The following is a 19,430-nucleotide window of genomic DNA, read 5'->3' as shown; positions in this document are numbered from 1 at the left end:
TTGAGTATTCACTAGTCTTACTGTGGTAGTTATCACTCCATCGAGAACACTGAAACTAGCTTCAACATCACTGAAATATAATAGTTTTCCCTTTCTGCCACACAAGAATATTCTGGAACAGACAGCTCTGCTTATAAACTGTTGGTCTCCTTAGTGATCTTAGATGCTTATTACTGTTACCTAAATGCCCTCAAACAAATTCTTGCTCATGCATTTTAGAAATCAGCTTAATTTTGTCCAGCCATTGTAAAGTCAGGCTGCTTTGAAATACTCCCATCTAATAGCTGTATTCACTCCCTGACTCATGACATCAAAGACACACTACTTACACGCAAGCCGAAGTAGAGCAGGAAGAACACATTGAAAGCCATGTCGATCTGTAACGTGAAATCTTTGTAGAAATTCTGGCAGGATTCTATTGGACTATTTGAAAGAAAAAGAAACTAGAGTTAATTCTCAATATACAAGTTCCTACTCTTGTGAGATCTTTCTGCATTTCATTAAAGACCTTGATTCAGAAATCACATTTCTGTTTTCCAGTCTTTTACAAGATACAAGCAAGCATTTCAAATGAATTATTTCATTCATTCTGTTAGTCATTCATATAGTCTGTATATTCACCTGTTTGGGTAATATCAGAGAGTTAACATGCAGGTACCTTTCAGAAAGGACAAGCGGGATAATACCTCAGGATTCCTTAACGTCTCATTAACCCTTAAAGAACTGACTTCTTTCTACAGGAGACATACCTATGATACTTTAGGAGGAAACCTAACAAGCCTCAGCTAAACATTACATGGTTTTAATTCATGTCATAATATAACACCTTAAAAAAGTAGTTGCTTAGGAATACATTACCCATTAGCAACCTGTGGTATTTAGTCCTGTAGGATCCCTTGTTTATAAGAAGTTGGTTTTGGGTGGGGTTTTTTTCTCCTTTTTCTCACTTCTTTGTTGTGTATCACTATTTATTGTACTTTATTTACAATACTATGAACTGGGTAGAAAAGCAGCATAGCCCACTGGTAAAATTAAATAAAAAAATAAATTGAGGTATTTGAAGCAGTACTCTAAGGGTTAATTTCTGCATGCAGATTAATTAAAATACCTTTGTGTATGTCAGGCAGCCATTGCAAATTCTAGCTTATTATATTATGCTTTATTTAACAGTGGGACATATCCAAAGCATACTCTATACAAACTGGTACTTTATAAAGATACTTTTATCTAAGGAAAGAGATAACTTTCATGAGTATGATTAGTGATTTATTTGTGAGGTCTCTAAAGTAGGTTGATGAAGCCACAGAACAATGTTGAAATCACAGATCAAAGTGAAAATCATGTTCCAATATATGCTGATGCATATACTATATATACATAACATCCCACATATATACATATATACAGATACATATATTGCAAATGATCATGTATTAGTCATGACTGTAATAAAGTGAAAAAGTAGAACCTAGATCATTTGGAGCCCCAGGAAACATCCTTTGAGGAAAGAAATTTTTTGGCTTCTCAGGTCAAATAAATCACTGAATGTGAGCATCATACCAGTTAGTATAGTGGTAGCTCTGAAAAATATAATGCTAGACTGCTCAACAAGCAAGATTCTATGCATTATGAATGTTGGTTACCTAGTTTAAGGCATAAGGGAAATTACCTGGCTACCAGGTCATTACACATGCAGCCAAATTTTCCATTCCTTGTATACATTACAGATCAAACAAGTTAAGTACAGCATGCCCTTTCCTGCCTTTAGATGCATGAATGTATACAGCAAAATTCTCCTTGATGTACAATAGCTTTATCTTTTAAGAAGCTTCAATGCTAAAGGAAATTATATTTAAATGTTTTTAAAAAAACTATTTGCAAAGACATTGAAGTTACAAAATATTTCTGCTATAGTTCAAATAAAATTTCACAAAAACAGGCAGAAAGGAAGAGAAGCATATGTTAGCACATGAGGACGGAAGACAGCACCTCATACTTTACAAATACAGCTTTAGCTATAAAAACAGTGGATATGGTCTAAATCCACAACAGGATCATTTTCTGTATGGCATTATTGAGAAAAAAGAATTTTGTCAAAATAAGATAGGCTGCACACTGAGTCACTGTATACCCTACTGACAGAAATCACAAGAAGTAAAGCAGAAGCAGAATGAACAACCCTGCGCCAACACAGAGACTTGTACACTTAATTCCAGGTTAGGTTTCTGTAAAAGCAGAAGAAATTCACTGCAGCTGATGGAACTGCACAGATTTCTAACTAGGATAGACAGCGTTTCATTACCTTCCTTTCCATGGTGTTTGTCATGATTGTTAGATAAGGTTAGCAAAGGTTGCAGCTAACAACTGTACTTTTGTACCATTGCCCTTTACGAAAGCCTAAAGATCTGACAAATTAGTTAATACATAATACATCTTCATCTTGTTTGCTTGCAAAACACTTAGCACAGTAGACCACAATCCTGACTTAGACTTTTCTTTACTTAATACCAGAACTTCTGCTGATCATACCCCTAAAGCATCCTTCATTTCAGACATCTCTCTTTCCATTTCTTAGTTATCAGTTTCAAAGACAAACACTATGTCCTTTCCTTTTTATTTTAAATTATTATTTTGGCAGAAAAGCATGTCACTGAGGCTAAAGAAATTATTATTTATTGATCCCACCATGTTTCTGTAATGATTATGTTACAGTTTTCCCACTGCCCAATGGCTTCTAGCTCCTCCTGTTTGTTGCCTCTTTGTCCTGGTTGGGTAGTCCCCGTGGTGAAGACTCCCACCATGACATCTGCCTACCCCCTGATTCTTACTCATAAACATTCAACTCTATCATCACCATCATTAAGCTCTAGACAATTAAAACACTCCCTAGCATACAGGGCTACTGGGCCCACCACCTTTTCTTCATTGCCTATCCCTTCTGAACAGTTTATAACCATCCATTGCAGAACTCTAGTTGTGCTTAATGATCACATCAGGACAAAGAGGCAAACAAAATATTCTGTAAGCAGCTGAGTAAAGCTAGCCCTTGTTCTCATGGGGGACTTAACTTAGCAGATATCCACCGGAAATACAACACAGCAGAGAATAAACAATCTAGGAGGTTTCTGAAATGTGTGGAAGAAAACTTCCTGACACAGCTGGTGAGGGAGGCAACTAGGGAAGGTGCCCAGCTAGACCTGTTGTTTGTCAACAAGAGAAGGACTTCCAGAGAGCAGTTTGGCCTGTTTAGGAGACTGGTTGACAGAGCCCCTTCCTTAGGAGGTAGTCCTGAAGAACAAAGAAATTCAGGAAGGCTGGACATTCTTAAAGAAGGAAATCTTAAAGTCACAGGAGCCTTGTGCCAAAAGATGAGCCAGCAGGGAGGAAGATTAGACTTGCTGAAATGTGAGGTTTGGCTGGAACTCAGAAGAAAAAATGAGTTTATGACCTTTGGAAGAAGGGTCAGGCAACTAGAAGCACCAAAACCCAACTAGGACTTAATCTGGCTACTGCTGTAAAAGACAATAAAAAAGGTTGCTATAAATAAATTAGCAACAAAAGGAGGGCTAAAGGAGAATTCTTTTTTGGATGCAGCAGGAAACATTTCTGAAGAATGAGGAAAAGGCTAAGGTATTTAATAGTTTAAGACTCAGTCTTTAATAGTAAGACTAGTTGTTCTCAGGGTCCCCTGCCCCCTCCACTGAAAGACAGGGATAGGGAGCAGAATGAAGCTCCCATAATCCAAGGGCAAATGGTCAGTGACCTGCTACACCTCTTAGAATTGTAGAATCATAGAATCATAGAATAGTTAGGGTTGGAAAGGACCTTAAGATCATCTAGTTCCAACCCCCTGACATGGGCAGGGACACTTTGCACTAAACCAGGTCACCCAAGGCTCCATCCAGCCTGACTTTGAACACTGCCAGAGACAGTGCATTCACAATTTCCTTGGGCAACCCATTCCAGTACCTCACCACCCTTACAGTAAAGAACTTCTTCCTTATATCTAACCTGAACTTCCCCTGTTGAACTTTGAACCTGTTACCCTTTGTTCTATCACTACAGTCCCTAATGAACAGTCCATCCCCAGCATTCTTGTTGGAGGGTAGGAAGGCTCTGCAGAGGGATCTGGACAGGCTGGATCCATGGGTGAGGCCAATTGTATGAGGTTCAACAAGGCAAATTGGCAGGTTCTGCACTTAGCCACAACCCCATGCAATGCTCCAAGCTTGGGGAAGAGCGGCTGGAAAGCTGTGTCACTGAAAAGGACCTGGAGGTATTGGTTGACAATGTCTAAATACGAGACAGCAGTGTGCCTAGGTGGCCAAGAAGGCAAATAGCATCCTGGTTTTCAATAGAAATACTGTGGCACAGAGGACTAGGGAAGTGATTGTCTACATGTACTCAGCACTGGTGAGACATCAGCTTGAATGCTATGTTCAGTTTTGGGCCCCTCACTACAACAGAGACACTGAGCACGTCCAAAGAAGGGCAATGAAGCGTCTGGAGAAAAAGTCTCACAAGGAGCAGCTGAGGGAACTGGGCTTTGATCTGCAGAAAAAGAAGCTCAGGGGAGACCTTATCACTCTGCACTACCTGAAATGAGGTTGTAGCAAGATAGGTCGGTCTCCCGAGTAACAGGTGATAGGACAAGAATAGCCCCAAGTTGTTGCCAGGGGAAGTTTAGACTGGATTATTAGGAAAAATTTCTTCAGCTAGAGAGTGGTCAAGCATTGTAACAGGCATCCCAGGGAATGGTTGGACTCAATGACTTTAAGGTCTTTTCCAACCTAAATGATTCTAGAATTCTATAATGTTTATCTGTACTTTGAAGGAGCATCTTTAATTTGCTACACAAAAATTAAAACCAGCCACTGTAGTCATGACTTCCTGTGTTTTGAAAAGTAAAACTCATAGCACCAAATTTATTTTACTTAATGTAGAGATATTGTGCTGATAATCTATCAAGGACTATAACTCCCCTTTGCCCTGCCATCCATGTTATGCAATAAAATTACATAAAATTACACAAAACGCTACAAACAGTGCCAGGGCTACACAAGCAAGGTATGGGAGACTGACAGTTTTCTTCAGTTCAACATTTATATCAAGTGTTGTGGTTTAAGCTTATAATTTAAAAAGTTAACAATTTGCTGTATTTTTATTAAACTGTGCTACAGTTTAATATAAAAGTAACACCTGGAGAAGTAACAGCGGGCGTAGCCTACTCTGCAGTAAAGACAGAACCATACTTGATTTTCCAGGCAGGGACTGCACTCTCTTAATTCTCTTCTTCACTCTCCTGTTCTTTGAAAACTACTATTCATTTCAGTTTCCCATTACTTCTATTTACTTGTTCTGTTTATTATTACAACATTTATATAGCAATACTAGTAGCTATAAAGCCCATACAGGTATCATAAGCATAAACTAGATCAGTGAGCAAGAGCAACTACAAAAGAAATAACAAAATTACTCCAGTTTAACTTTACACAGATGGCGAAAAATTTTGACAAGGTGTTCCCAGGATACTTAAAACTTTTTTGAAATCAACACTGAAGACAACTCTTTATATGACGCTTTTACTACAGCTGCACAAAAGAATAAACCCCTTGTCACTTAATTCAAAAGAATTTATTGCTGTTTAAATAACTATTTTTATCACAAGTTTATTTTGTGTATTTATTATTCTTACTTATATCTTGTTCATTTGAAATGCTTTTAATGTCTTTGAAATGGTTTTACTAGGATTATTCTTTGAATAGTCATAAAATGAGTGAGAGAGGGCAAAAAATAGTATGCATTTTAATGTTTTCTGAAATTACTTGTTTCTATGAGTATATTAATATGAAACTTCCCAAAGAAGAAGCCTTCAGTGAATATTTCCAGGATTCTGTAATTGCAACAGAGTTGAAAACATCATTAATGTTTTTCCTTTATCATTTCACCTCTTGATAGGAGCTGTAAAATCCATTTCTACCTTCAGATCAAAGCCTTGGCATCACATATCAATCTATGTCACAGTGAAATCACTATCATCATGACCACACAGAAGTAAGGAGACAAAATTCTACATTCGTTCAGACTTTAGGCCAGCTTTGCAGTCATAGTGATGTCTATCTGGATGATTTTACGTAAGATGTTCCCCACAATAATGGGAAAGGTTGTGCACACTCAATTTCATTCTTGAAATAACTATCCAATATGCAATTTACAGTTCTCTATTCTTTCTGTGTAAGGAAGTGGAGTCCTGTACTTCTGGCACATGTCATGACAATCTGCTCCCAATGTTTCTGCCCTTTTTTCTTTTTAAGGACAAGGCCTGCAAGGGCTAAGATGGATGCCAATTTTTACCTATGTATAATTATATACCATAATGTAAAAGGTTAATTTTAAGACATATTATTTTAGTTACTTCTTGCCAAGTGTTTTGAAGATAAGTTCTATGTAAAGCATTCATGAACTGCCACAAAAGAAAATTACCTCTAGTGTAACTTCAGGAAAGTACTGATGCTAATATCATACCACTGCTTCTACATCTTTGGATCTCTAAGAAATTATTGAAACTTTCAGAAATTCAGAGTATTTTCCTAATTTATAACTCTAAATTTTGGAAAGAAGCAAATTTGTCTTCTGAATGGTGGAGTAAAAGCTAAATCTACTACTGAAATTAGATAAAATACATTTGAATTCTTAATATTAATTAAATAAAATTTAAAATTGAAAAATTTGGAACCTCAAAAAATTGTTTCAAAGTTAATGTGTCTGAGACAACCTGATCAGAAGTTTTTCATTTCCTTTGCTCATAACAGTTTTAAGATTGCACAATAGTACATTATATGAAAAACAGTAAAATGTGCATTTTCTGTCAGAAGGAACGTCCATTGATAAGAATGAATTTTAAAATAAAATTATAATTATGCAGAGAAATACAAGTAGAAGCTTCTAAAATATAATCAACACGAATAAATAATTGAGAGAATCCACTCAATATTTAGAAGCTCTTTAGTACCTCATAATTAGAAAACACTCTATTCACTTCTCAGTTTTGAACTATACTTGAATGCAATTGATATGTATCAATTTTCTTTGTTCATAATAAAACTGTGTGGTCTTTTTATTTTTTTCCAAACTATTTTGTTTAATGGAAGCTTCTCTGTAATACTGAATTCCCTCAAATTTATTTATAGATCAAACCCAATTTTACAAAGTTTAGAGTAAAAAACAAGTTTGACATAAATTAGATATGGCACTGTCCATCAATACTCCTTTAATACACATTTTTAACAGTACAACAAAAAAAATTAAGGGGGTTATGGTTAGGCTTTTTAAATGTGTTTAAGTGATATAGTACTAAAGTAAAACTAAGGGAAAAGCCAGATGTATCATTTAGTAAAAGTAACATTTATGCAAAGCAGAATACTTTCTGTTTCTTTAACTATAGTTTAGATGTACAGTTTAGAAGGGAATCATCAATTAAAATCTTCTTTACTGAAAAAGGCATGAACATACAGCAAAATTATAAACATGGATGCCTATCAAGTTTCAACCTCATGAAACAAACACTGTAATTAAAAAAAAATCAGCAAGACTAAATAAGAATCAAAGGTATCGAACAACTCAGAGAATGATAAGGCATAACATTTTTTTTCTTATTTCAACGGCTTTTCATTTATTAACCAAGCTAGCCCTACAATAAGAAAACAAAAAATGAGTACATATGTGTACTCATCTTCAAAATGGAAGAGGCCTTGGCAACTAGCTCAATTTAGAAGGCCTCTGTGTCATAACATTAATAAACTCATTAATTTTTTGATGGCAATGTCTTCTAAATTACTTCACTCTCCCCTAACATTATATGGTTCACCACAAGGGAAGTTTTGTAACTAGCATTTTCAGTCAGCACTGAAGGACATGCAGGAAAAGTTGGTTTCTTTCCAAAAACAGGAAGCGCAGCTAGCTGAACAGTGCTTTACTGAAGTCAAGAGGAAGACCCACTTTGCCAATAGTAGAAGTGCACTGTAATCTGCCACCACAGACCTAATTTTCTAGATCCATAAAACTGCATGGGAGTTAGATATTTTCTGAGATTTTGTGCACTTGGAGCTAGTAAGTGAAGGAGGAATAATCTTTTTCTCACTGGGTTTTGCAGATAGTTATGACCCGATAGCCAAAGATGATGTTGTGACTATTTCGTGAATCTTTTAACCTTGTCATAGATAAAGATACATTTAAATCCTTTTTGACCACTCAACCTCCTATGTCTAAATCCTTAACTAACCCTTTCTCCTACACATCAACACATATACACACAAAGAATTTTCTGCTCCCAACACAAGCTTTTTAAACTCATAGATAAGATGCTGCCCATGCCTTGTTGTCTGCCTCTCACCTTTCTTTATTGTACCTTCCTCCTGTATGGACTCCATATTGCCTATTAGTTTATCCTCCTTTTCCTTAAGAAAGGCATCAGATAAATATTCCTGCATAATTCCTTAAGACTTTGATAAGTACCTTTTTTTAATTCTCTATTCTGACTCTCTTTTGCTTAACGAATTAAACTGTATTTGCGTTTCCAGTCACAAAAAATCCTCAACTTCAGTATGCGATGAATTTGTCTTGGATTACTCTATCTTATTGTCTTTTGTTTCCATCTCCATTCCTGCCTTGTGTACATATGGAATGGCCTCCCTTCTTTGTTTCAACATGCAACTTTCTTATTCACATTCCTTTTGAAAATGCATTGCTGGTCTTAGGCTCATACACACTAAGCTATCTTTGAAGTATATTATCAGTATTCTCTTTGTTCAATTTTAAAGTAAATAAAGAAAATCAAATATTGATCAAAATAAAAGATAGAACTGCCAAATAATGTGAAATAAAGCTGTCTTCCAAGATTTCCTAGACTATTGCTTAATCTAAATCTTATAAATTGCAAGCACCTTATAGGAACTGCTTTTCAGAAGAAAAGCAGGAACAATGCAAGTGCCTGTCCTTATTTCCCTTTCCTAATTTCTATCACAACATCATCTGCTATTCTTCAAATCTGACAGATCATAAACAGGCATTAGATTATTACCCTTCTATTTCTACCCTAATTAAAAAATGCATCATGACTCATTTGTCCTACAGATGCTTTCTATGACTGGGTACTTCTATATTATCTCCCTAGCACACTGGCAAACCTTGACAAGCTTTTAGACTAATTTGGGGCAAAATTAACAGATTTCTCAGCCTCCTTCAATAAAAAGAAATCACTGTCAGAAGAACTAAGCAACAACAAAACCAGATTAATCATGAATAAATCAGTACAACAGCATCATTTAGTAAAGATGTTTATAAGAATAAGACATACTGGTTTTCTTTATGATTAATTCACATTTCTAGATCATGTGCTAAAGAACAAGCATAAAAATATTTGATGTTCTTAGTTGTTGTTTTCTGGTGGGGTTTTTTCTTTGAATGCTAACTTATTTTAAATTTAAAGATACATTTAAGTGATGTGACTTGACAGTTTTTAGTGCAAAATTAATTCAGTTTAGAAAGTGAGATAGAGAATGACTTCCAGTGAGAAAGAGAGACTCTTAATTTTAGTTTCTGTGATATCCATGTATGAAGTTAAGAGCCAAATTAAGTTAGTACAACTGCAGAAGAAAGGCATACTTTCCTTATGCCCATCTCAGATGCATAAGATTTTGCCTGGCATAACTCTACAGACTTTTACAGTGCTATTTTCAACTGATAACATACCAAGTGACAGTCAGATAACATCACTAGTACTTTTTTTATCTAAATAACTAATTTTATCTAATAACACTTGGTAAAAAATGTTGTCAGGTTTCCTTTCATTTTCAAGTTTTTCATGAATTTTAAGTACATCATAGTTCAGCTCAAACACAAAATTGTACACAAGTATGATAACAAGAAACTTTTACTTATATTTTTATATTGAATTGCTGGAATATGCAGAAAATACACACATTAAAATCGTTTATATTGAAAACAGCATATTTCTTAATTTCATCAGGGTGTATGTATGTTCACTACTGCCTGCAGCATGTCTTCTCTAATTACTGATTTCACAAACAAAAGCTAAAGGAAGATTCCTGCAGAACTGCTAAACAATCAGGAATTTAGTGTTACAACAGGCATAAGTTAATGGCCCAGAGTCCATCTCCATAAGTCTTTCAGTAGTGTACAGAAGACAGAGCATGCAATTTCTTTCAAAACACACCATTAAGATCTTCATCCTACTTTGATAACTGCATTTGAAAAGGTTTAATGAGACCCACACAGGTAAGTAGGAAGAGAATATTACTTTATTTTGCATAAGATTTGCTAATTGCTTACAATAAACTGAGAACACTGGCAACTGTAAAGAGCATTACATTACCTTGAAAAAACAATCGCCATGATGACAATTCAATTCTAAGAGAACGATAGAGCAACAATGCCAGAGATCTTATTTTTAATCAAAGGGTTTTGTGTGCAACTATTATCATATTAAAGAAAGAAACACCAGTATGCAATTTCAACTAATATATTACATTTTTTAACAACATTTAGTAAGCCACCTTGGTTTTATCTAGTATGCTGACTGCATTACAGAAAGATTCTGTTAAACTGCATACCCTGTTTACTGAAGTTGACAATCTTGCATGTATCACTTCATAATGACACCTTTTTATTAGTTCTTATTTAGTTTTTTTATTTTCTTATTTATTTAGTCATTATTTAATACAATTGCTCTTGAATATTCTTTATCAAATTGTATCAAGGAGTAATAAATTGTTCTGTTTACTCTAGATAACAGAAAATAATTGGTGACATGAAAATGCAAACATGTCATATGATTCTGAAAAAGAATACTCAATATCTTTCCCATGTTGACACTGAATTGTGAAAATGAAATAGATCAAGTTGGTGAGGAATATACCAGAAGCATAAAACTTCCTAAATTACAATATAGTTAAACACTGGAATAGGTTCTTTATGGAGAATGTCAAATCTCAGATTTTTAAAACAGCGGTAAATGCTTTTAAGTATGGGAGATATGGACCACTTATAGTATTTGCATTTGTATAATGTCAACAGAATCATTGACACACATGACACTTCTGAAATATCCTCCTTCTGTAAGAAAGGGCCTACAAACCATTGATGTTAGGTAAGTGTCTGAATAAATTTACGTATGGCCACTCTTATCTTGCAGAAGAACAAAGTCTGGCTTCCTGAGATTCCTTCTTGATCTATTTTATGTGATTCTATTTTGCAGCTACTCTCTTTTAAAAAAGGTGGTCTTTTCATATTTGCTATCCACTTTCCTCAGTTTTCAACAGCCCACCATTATAATCAGTTGCCAACTCAAACTACTCCTTCACTTCAGTGTTTTATTATCCTTCTGTTGATACTGTTGTCCAACTTTTAAAATTTTCCCTCATATGATTGCACTCTGAAAAAACCACATACAATCTTAAAAAATGAGAGTCCTATCTGACTCCGAATTGAGATTATTAATAATTTTGCTTTTGTATATCATCCTAAAGTTGAGGTCTAATATTCTGCTTGATATGCACAACAAATTCCTCCAGATGATTTTGAGTATTTTTTCCATATGTTTCTTGCTTTCTTACATGCTGTAATTAAAAACCTAATCTTCTCCTATGAAATCTAGTCTAAATTCAACTATCCTAACTGAAAATTTCATGAACACAAGATAAATCGGAGTGTTAAAATATTTCCTTTCCTGTCTTTTCTGGAATTCCCTCCTGCAATACTTCAATGAAAATATCTGACTACTACCTAGATTTTACTGAGTAGTAATAAACTAGTTTATTATTTGACTTTAATGTCAGTAAATAACTGAGCAATAAAAGCCAGAAGTACTGCAAAGGGGTAGAAACTTGACATTACATTACTGGATCAGCTTTTTTAGTCAGGTTTTTTTAATGCATGCATCCAAATCTATTGTTAACCATAAAAAGCTATCCATATTGTGTTGATGGTAATTCTAAAGCAGTCCTAATATATATTGTTTCATATTTCCAATGAAAGCATAACTGTAAACATGAACCATGTACATTCATTCCTTCAAATGATCTGCATAAAACTAGGAAATATATTAGTCCTGAACAAATTTTCATAATTTCAGATTCTCTCTTATTCCTCATGAGGACATTATAGCACCATGCATCCCATCAGCTTAAGGGTCCTTTCAAGCACTTTAGTCATTAAATATGCAAGATGCATTTAGGGTGCATAGGTCATGCAACTCAACTACCCCCAATCCAAACTATTATGCATCTAGCTCCCCTGTAAATTATCACAAGCCTTATTTTTAAACTTGTTCCACTTTACTAGGAATAATATGACAAGTGAGTTGAAGTAAAAAAACCCTTGCGGCTACCAAGAGTAACCATCTGAAATGTTTGACTAAATCTTGAGCATCACAGTATATGTGTTTGAATTCCTCTGTGTTAAACCAACTACAAGCAGGATCCAGGTAACACTCACTCCCAGTATCTATAAACACGACAGTCTTTTGTATCAGTTTCCCTTTTTCTTTCCTGGGAGTCTTGGAAAGTCTTTATTGCACCTACCTCTTTAAAGTAAAAAAGCACACGTACACATTTCTCTACCCATACACTTCTCTGGTGCGTCTTACTTTCCACATGCATATAACTGCAATCTAGTAATTTCCCTACTTAGAAATTTTCATGTCATAGCTGCTCCAGCTGTGGGGCCTGATTATTTACCAGGACTGTCTTAACGATAAATTACCATATTCTCAAGGCAAAATGCTGATACTATGAAAGACTCACTGTATAACCACATTTACTTTACAGAAGAATAGGAACACCTTAAATGGACAAAAAAGAAATTAAAGAAATACTTCAACTCTTTCTTAGTTCAACTTTTCAGACAAGAAAACTAGCCTGGAGCCTGAGTGACAGTCTCAATCACAGTGGCTTTTCTAAATGGGAAAGGCAAAGCCCTTTTAGCAGATTACTGACAACATGCCTTTCTTTTAGAGCAGTCGCTTCATCTCCATTAACAAATGGAATAAGGTATTGCCAACACCTGTAACAGTTGCTCAAATTATCCAAGCCTGATATCGAAATACGTTATATCAACGTAAGGAAAGGATTATAATGCTGTTAAAAATTAACATATCATGGTCTTTTTTTCTAATACCATCTCAAAATGGCTTGCACTGTATCATCCAACACCTTTTTATCCTGGATGCTGTGCATGGAAAATGGATGTGTAAGTTATGCTTACACGCTGAGTAACTGGAAAGTCAAAAGGACTGGTGAAGTAATCCATTTTGCACTGATTTCAGGAGGAATGACTTCATATTGTCATATAAGTAGACATCAGATCAGTTTTACAGTCCCTAAAAGATTTTTACTTTATAAGAAAAAAAAAAAAAATAATAACTATCATTATGTGGAATATAGGAATAACATGAAAAAATAAAAAAACATTCTCAAGGCAGCACAGTATTAGCATGTGGGTGGCATGACAACAGTTGTAGAAATTACTTGCCTTATTGTTTTGAATATAGTGCACATTTTCAGTTACCTGCTTAGAAATACACACTAAGAGCATCTCTTGGCTTTCTATATAAATATATATATATATGTATCAATTTGCAATCTGTAAATAAATTTTTAACCCCCAAAAAAGCATGAAATGTAACATCTGAACACATATACTCAACATTCGTACTGATCAACAGCACTACAAAATTGTGTTCAGATACAGTGTTTCAAGTCACTTTCCAAAGTGCTGCTTCATCAGGTTTCTATAGTTTCATATAGTTTATATATTTCATATAGTTTATATAGTTTCATATAGTTTCTATAGGATTAGCATTTAATCATATCTTCTAATGTGGTGATGAAAGATTTATTTGAATACATTTAAGAACATGTGAATAACAGGTTGCCTAGGATGGTCACAGTGTCATTTATAAAAGAAATTTAGAGCAGCGTTAGAATTCTTCATATGAAATTTCATTTTGTTTTGCAAATCAATGCATTTTAAATTATTTTGCAGACTATTTAATAATTTAATATCATAGAAAAGTTGTCACACTTCAAAATTCTTCACAAATTTTGCCTTTTAATAAATGTTTATGTGTAATCTTTTCACTACCACCTGCTGCCAAAGTTGACTGAAGGGAAAGGTTTATATTTATGAACAGTACTGGCATCGTTCAGCCGTTGTCACAACAGAATAATTAGCACACTCTTTCCCACATCTTGACCACACTGCAATTGTCTATCTAGTCAATAAACTACTGTAATACTCGGTAAATTTTAAATATATAGGCCTGATACATATGTCCTATTCATTCTATAAAATGATAAGCATAATTTACATTTGCTCAGACTTTCTAATTTTATGTCTTTTTTAAATTCCAGTTCATGCACTTAATGCTCTAGACTGCATTCAGTGTATACACCATTATGGTAAGCACATTGGCATGCACAGGCAATACAAGAATAGATTATCATTAATCCCATTGACAACCAAAAAAGGTGAAGTTGCATCATGCAATGAAACCACAGCTTGGCCTGGGCTGCCATGCAGAAAAAAACCTACATCAATGAGTCTGCTGTACGGCTCCTAGGTAAGAGTTGATATGAAAGAGGTGAGTTATTTCAGCAATGAGGTCACAGGCTGAAAATGTTTATACTACCGCAAACAAAATACTGTACAGAGCACCAGGATTACTTGGGAGGGATGGGAGAGGGGGAACAATGGGGGACTAGAAGGGGGAGATATGCTTGTAGAGGAGGACGAAAGGATCAGGAAGAGAAGGGGGAAGAGGAATTACAGATCACAGTAACAAGTCTGAAATCCAATCGGTCCTTTTTCAATAAGCATTTTGTTACTTCATTCAAAATAATCTCATTTGAGCTTTTAAAGCAAACCTGAATTTCAATGTATTTTGCAAAGAAAAAAATGGATGAAATAATGAGATACCGGGTCATTTCAAAATGTCCATAGTGTTCAGTAACTGATGAGTAACTGAAGACAATAAACACACAGATGTCGAGGTGATTTTTTCAATGCAGTGCACAGGATCTAAACCACACAGCTTTCACTGATTTGAATGCATAGTGCATTGGACTGAATGAACACGGGCAATATAAGGGATGAATTTATATGAGTGATTTATTCAGCCATCTTCTGGTGCTTTTCTAGCAAAAGACATATTTCTACGGAATAAAGCAGGATTTTTTTTGCAGAAATCATGGTAATTCTGAACTGCCTTTACCTTACTCACCTTCACAGTTGCTCTGAATGTAAAACTGTGACATGAATAATACAGTGACCACCTAGCCTGTTGTAGGTCATACACATTAGGCCCAGTACTTCATAGCCTGATTCCAGTAAGCTCAGAAACAAATAGTTGACCAGGTAATTTATTTTAATGCAATGCTCACAACAAGATAACATCTCCACCAACTAATAAGAAAGAAACAAAGCTTCCTTAGGTATTGTGGGGTTTTGGAGAATGCACATCCCAAATTACAGTCTGATTGTAAGCCCTCTCTTTTACATGGCCCAGAAGAAGAACAATGAAAAAAAGTATGATTCTGTAACTCTATAACACATTATTATATGTGTTCCATTACAAAAATGTTTGTCTCATGTTTTTCAACAGCTGTGCTGGTTTTTAGCAATTTTTCCTAATTAAGTTTAATTGTAAGTGGTCATGTTATTTTTATCACTGCTCCCAAATATATAAATTAATTATGCAGGATGGCAATTCAGGGAATACCAAAAAAAGTTTTATCAAGAAAACTAAAATTTCACTTACTGCATAAAGTTTAATAGAATCTATTTTTATTCCAGTTGCAGAACTATTGCTGTCAGTATTTTTGGGTTTATATGCTAATAGCTTTTTGAAATATTAATATTTTTATTTAGCAAATTGCCACAGAAATTTACATCAAAATAAAATCAGCTAAATTGACAGTGGAAATTATTTTCTGGCCTCTTGAAATATCTCAGAAGATTTAGAAAAACCTGTCAGAACTTTTTGAATTTGACAGGTAAACAAAGATTATATATTGCAGTTATAGAACCTCCAGCTGTACTAAAACAGTAAAATACACATTCTTTTTCCAGCCAAACACTTCCATCCTTTTCACAAGGGCAGAACTTACAGTCATGACTCGTACCACTTTTGGCCACGACATGCTATTTAACAAGGGTGGTAGGATGTTTCACATGCAAGAACAGATTCAGTCTTCTGTTTTCAGATTGTTGCTACAAACCAACCTCACATTAGAAAAGTTTCTCTGCTTTAGATGGAGAGAAGCTATCAAACTCATTAGTTCCCAAACAAACAAACAAAAACGGTCAAAATTTCTCCCTTCTGGTTTAGCCAAAAGCCATAACAAACTTTATGTAGTTTGTACAAGTCTGGTGTAAATTATAAATTCTAATCACTATGAAGCATACTGTACTGTTGAAGCTAAATGACCAGAGCTATCAAATTTAACTAAATTGCTGGGATATTTTGCCCTGGAGTTTAGTCCTTCCCAATTTCTGAATATGAAATTCCATTTAATAAACCAACTACTGGCAAAGTTTTGTCTGGTGAAACAAGACATATAATTCTAGCTTTCTGTTTTCTCTTAAGCATACTATGATACACAGCAAAGAAATGAGATGGGTAAAACTACAGTCTCAACATCGTTAATATTTCTGCTCATATACTCCATGGATTTCACATACAGAATTAAGCATATAGGATGGAGCCTTGCATAAATAGTGACCAAAAAACAACATAAAAACTTTCAACTGGTAGGAATATCATAAAATTCAGTGATCTAACTTACTCATTAAAGAAAGCTCACTTGTATTCAGAAATTTTTTGTCTACCCTGTTCTGAAAAATTGCATGAACAAAGATTTCACATCTCTAGATGGCTTGTTTAAATGCTTCATAGCTCTTACAAATACAGAAAAGCCTAAACATCATTAGTGTTGATAATTAACCTTTAGTCTTTATTATTCTTATTGCTCATTTGTATTGAAGAAAATGTTTATGGCAACAAGAATTTTTGCCTCTGACTTGAGAGGAAAGTTTCTAACATGTTGATGTCCTGGCCTGCACTTAAGTTCAGTACATCTAAACTTCCAGAATCTAAAGAGAACACTGCATTAGCGAGCTGCTGTCTCTTTTTTTTTTCCTGAGGTTTGCTAAAACTAAAAGTTAAGCTTTTTAAGACATCTGATGGTTGAAATTCCTGACTGCTTTTGAAAAAAAGAATTCATTGCATAGTCCATACTCTATGAAATGTATACATTGCCTTTTTCTATGCACATTGTACAGAAACTTCAGAAATTCAGTTCCTTGTTCTTAGTCAGATATACTGTTAAAGTGAAACTGCAATTCAACAAAGGTACAAGGATATAATTAAAAATTCACCCTTACTTTCCTAAACCTAGAAAGAACAGTCAGAACATTAAAGCTCACTGCATTTAAAATTAAAGATTTATATCAATGAGACTGATAAATATTTACTATGCAAGGTGGCACATACTGCTTCAAGAAGGAGTTCAATAAAACACACCTATACTTCTAATGATTGCCAGAAAAACAGTCAAGAGATAATTCCATTGATATTTACTGAAAACTATCTTACTCGTAAAGTGATGTTACAAAAAATACCAGACTATGGATAATATATTTTCCCTATGGTGGAAGCACTTAAGCCTGACAATTACAATGAAGATTTGCAACCATTCTAACATTAAAAACATGTATCAACCACTATTATTACTTTTACATTATATCATGTGGCATAATAGAAATAAAATTACTGTAAAACATTGTTGTCACAGGAGTTTTTGCTTTTAAAAATAAGTAGCCAGCACAGGAGCTCACTATCAGTTATCTCTATATTCTATAATACAGAATAGAAGCTTACTCTACAATTAGAACCTATCAAATTATTTTAACTGTTTAATGGAAAGCTAAAATTGTTAATAAAATATTAACTCGCTTTAAAAAGAGAATTACTCCACAGTTGCTTTTCCATGTATGAATATCTTATTTTTATTCAGATATATCACACTAGCATAATAAAATTTGACAATATGGAATTCTGTATCTAACTATATATGTTCTAGAATTCTATTCCTATATATTTTATATCTACAATCCAGTTCTGAGGCAGTGGAAATCACAATATAAAATTAAGAAAGGTTTTTATCCTTTAACCATATAGGAACTAGTATTTAACACTAGAGTCAGAGGAATTAGTTATAAGTCGACGGAAGCTGGGAAAGAAGAAAAAATTCAAAAAGGAGCAGATATAAACTTAAGAGATGTAGAAATTTCACATCACAGACCATATGCTAAAAAGATTACCGACAATCATCTGATCTCTGCCCCTCTATTCACATATACTAAACCATGGTTTCTTGAACAACTACATTGCCGCTGCATTTTAGGTACAAAATCAAATGCATTGGAGTTTCCAATATTCCCTAGGCAGCCAAGCTTTCTCAGTTCATGTCAGACATTTGTATCACAGTATCACAGTATGTTAGAGATTGGAAGGGACCTCAAAAGATCATCTAGTCCAATCCCCCTGCCAGAGCAGGAATACCTAGATAAGGTTACACAGGAATGTGTCCAGGCGGGTTTTGAATGTCTCCAGAGAAGGAGACTCCACAACCCCCCTGGGCAGCCTGTTCCAGTGTTCCGTCACCCTCACTGAGAAGAAGTTTCTTCTCAAGTTTAAGTGGAACCTCTTGTGTTCCAGTTTGTACCCATTACCCCTTGTCCTATCATTGTTTGCCACTGAGAAGAGCCTGGCTCCATCCTCGTGACACTCCCCCTTTATATATTTATATACACTAATAAGGTCCCCCCGCAGTCTCCTCTTCTCCAAACTATAGAGACTCAGCTCCCTCAGCCTTTCCTCATAAGGGAGATGCTCCACTCCCTTAATCATCCTAGTCGCCCTGCGCTGGACTCTCTCCAGCAGGTCCCTGTCCTTCTTGAACTGAGGGGCCCAGAACTGGGCACAATATTCCAGATGCGGTCTCACCAGGGCAGAGTAGAGGGGAAGGAGGACCTCTCTCGACCTACTGACCACCTCCCTTCTAATACACCCCAGGATGCCATTGGCCTTCTTGGCCACAAGGGCACAATGCTGGCTTATGGTCATCCTGCCGTCCACTAGGACCCCCAGGTCCCTCTCCCCTACACTGCTCTCTAACAGGTTGTTCCCCAACCTATACTGGAACCTGGGGTTGTTCCTGCCCAGATGCAGGACTCTACACTTTCCCTTGTTATATTTCATCAAGTTTCTCCCTGCCCAACTCTCCAGCCTGTCCAGGTCTCGCTGGATGGCAGCACAGCCTTCTGGCGTGTCAGCCACTCCTCCCAGCTTA

General features: G+C 35.2%; 1 protein-coding gene across 9 annotated transcripts in view; it reads right to left on the bottom strand.

The window, feature by feature from the left end:
- The window catches only part of KCNMA1 (potassium calcium-activated channel subfamily M alpha 1), a 507,083-nt gene that overhangs the window by 200,639 nt on the left and 287,014 nt on the right, over positions 1-19,430 (bottom strand). For all 9 annotated transcript variants that reach the window (XM_080621173.1, XM_080621175.1, XM_080621176.1 and 6 more), the window contains one exon: positions 330-423. In XM_080621173.1, the coding sequence (XP_080477299.1) occupies positions 330-423 (94 nt within the window). The remainder of the gene's footprint in view (positions 1-329; positions 424-19,430) is intronic.

The sequence above is a fragment of the Psittacula echo genome, assembly GCF_963264785.1.
Source record: "Psittacula echo genome assembly, chromosome: 6".
Classification (NCBI taxonomy): domain Eukaryota; kingdom Metazoa; phylum Chordata; class Aves; order Psittaciformes; family Psittacidae; genus Psittacula; species Psittacula echo.
Note: the sequence above shows the minus strand (reverse complement) of the source record. Positions and strands in the feature narration are given on the sequence as shown.